Source organism: Periplaneta americana, chromosome 14 (genome assembly GCF_040183065.1).
Source record: "Periplaneta americana isolate PAMFEO1 chromosome 14, P.americana_PAMFEO1_priV1, whole genome shotgun sequence".
Taxonomy (NCBI): domain Eukaryota; kingdom Metazoa; phylum Arthropoda; class Insecta; order Blattodea; family Blattidae; genus Periplaneta; species Periplaneta americana.
The window spans coordinates 11,949,392-11,951,897 of record NC_091130.1 but is presented as its reverse complement, the minus strand read 5'-3'; the positions used below and the strand labels follow the sequence as shown (position 1 = coordinate 11,951,897).

The 2,506-nt window shown below is 35.2% G+C and overlaps 1 protein-coding gene across 2 annotated transcripts in view; it reads right to left on the bottom strand.

The window, feature by feature from the left end:
• Nucleotides 1-1,233: 1,233 nt before the first annotated feature.
• The window catches only part of LOC138713149 (uncharacterized), a 59,737-nt gene continuing 58,464 nt past the window's right edge, over nt 1,234-2,506 (bottom strand). For both annotated transcript variants that reach the window (XM_069844972.1, XM_069844971.1), the window contains exon 5: nt 1,234-2,397. In XM_069844972.1, coding sequence (XP_069701073.1) covers nt 2,107-2,397 — 291 coding nt within the window. In that variant the 3' untranslated portion in view covers nt 1,234-2,106. The remainder of the gene's footprint in view (nt 2,398-2,506) is intronic.

Below are 2,506 nucleotides of genomic sequence, written 5' to 3'. Positions count from 1 at the left end.
GAAGCCGTCTCAACTACTAAACGATGCACCCCCTCCCCAACGTCAATCATTACGTCATACAGCAACAACACCCTCTACGGGAAATTATTTCTAATACTGTTTCAGCAACAACGACATAAGTACAACGGTGAATGCTCTATAATAATTATGTTATGTTTTATTTAACGACGCTCACAACTGCAGAGGTTATATCAGCGTCGCCGAATGTGCCGGAATTTTGTCCCGCAGGAGTTCTTTTACATGTCAGTAAATCTACTGACATGAGCCTGTCGCATTTAAGCACACTTAAATGCCATCGACCTGGCCCGAGATCGAACCCGCAACCTTGGGCATAGAAGGCCAGCGCTATACCAACTCGCCAACCAGGTCGACTATAATAATTAGCGATTAATTTTTTTCTGATAATTTGCGACAAATAAAAATCACAAAATCATATCCAGCATCTAAAATACACTTCAAATATGTATGTCACTGCTAGTTTGAGACACAAAAAAAAAAGAGTTACTCTGAATACTAATATAAACGTAAATGACGTTTTCTACGATATACCAATAATAAGTTACTACATACTTTCGAGAATGCTAGATCAATGTATCTGATTATCCAAAAACTAAGTTTATACAACAAATGGTTCCTAATTTATCATGATCTATACAAAACAATGAAACAAAATTCATGTTTTATTAAACGACGCCCGCAACTGCCGAGGTTATATATTATTTTTAGTAGGCTATTTTACGACGTTTTAACAACATCTTAGGTTATTTAGCGTCTGAATGAGATGAAGGTGATAATGCCGGTGAAATGAGTCCGGGGTCCAGCACCGATAGTTACCCAGCATTTGCTAATATTGGGTTGAGGGAAAATCCCGGAAGAAACCTCAACCAGATAACTTGTCCCGACCGGGAATCGAACCCAGGCTACCTGGTTTCGCGCTAACCGTTACTCCACAGGTGTGGACTATATATAATTTATTAATACAATAATTGTATAAGTATTTTGTATTATTTATTTATTTATTTATTTATTTATTTATTTATTTATTTATTTATTTATTTATTGTCATTTTCATTACTCACCAAGTTCAAATAAATATAAATACCTATTAATTTTCGTTCTTATGCAAATAGGCCTAGGATTGACGTCTTTTGAATTGACATTAATAATTGTTTTGTCAATTAATATAAAATATATGACTTTTAAATATAATAATAATAATAATAATAACAATAATAATAATAATAATAACGGTTTATTTTAACTGGTAGAGTTAAGGCCATTCGGCCTTCTCTTCCACTCAACCAGTATGATAGAAAATTACTACATTGCTATGAATATAACATAATTAATACAATACAATACAATTCATAACAGTACAATACAATATAATTCAAAGCAATACAATACTACAATACAAGACAATATAATACATAATTAATATAATATAATGACAATTCTTTTTATCTTCACAACACCAATAATAATAATAACAATAATACTAATAATAATAATAATAATAATAATAATAATAGTAATAGGAATAATAGTCATACCTAAATTAAATTAAATTATTATAAGTTGGGTCAAAAGTCACTTTCCCCAATATTCGTTAAGTTTCATACTTGTACACATATACAGATGTCATAACTTGAACAAACGAATAGCTGGTGTATTAAGTGGTGGGTTGACAACCATGTTCGTGCGTCGACTGTTTTTCCATTGATATGTCTTGAAAACAGCTGAAATGCAGTTGATATGGCAACAGGATGGAGCTCCACCTCATTTTGGTGTAGGAGTGAGGGACTTCTTGAACCAGCAATTCCATGAATGGATTGGCCGTCGTGGCACAACAAAATGGCCACCCAGGTCATGCGTTCTGACGTCATGTGGTTTTTCGTTGAGGAGTATTCTGAAAAATGATGTTTTTGGTCAGAAACCGCAGGATCTGCATCACTTGCGACAGATGATCGAACAGTCATTCGTAAAAATCGATAAAAATCGTATTCACACATGATGCCACTATATCAAAGAGTCTCGAAGTGCAAATGACAGTTTCGGTTTATTCTGCTCCAAGCAGATCTAGACTTCCCGGATAATTTCCAAGGGTTAAATACCCTGAAACGCCCCTTTGCTGTCAAGAATTGGTAGAGCTATCTTGAGTGCTTTCTTATAGTTTTCGCTGAGCATCTTCGGTCCCGGGTTCTTGCCCGTTTCGAGGCTCTCGTCGAAGCTGTATCCTGAGTCTTCTTCGCTCTGTATGTTAGCTAAGGGGACGAGAAATGTATGAACTGCATAGTAAATTTTACTATCCAGTTGCTTGTGCAATTCTTCCAAGGTTATCATCTTCTTCTTATAGCCTAGAGCCTTCAGTGTGTCACACAGTGTGTTGTGGTACTCCTGTAAATAAACAAAAAAGATTACACACTCCTAAGTTTCGAATATACCAACGATCAAAGAACTTGCACTTCCAGCACCTGCACATTCATTAAGTAAGTCCGTTTAGTTG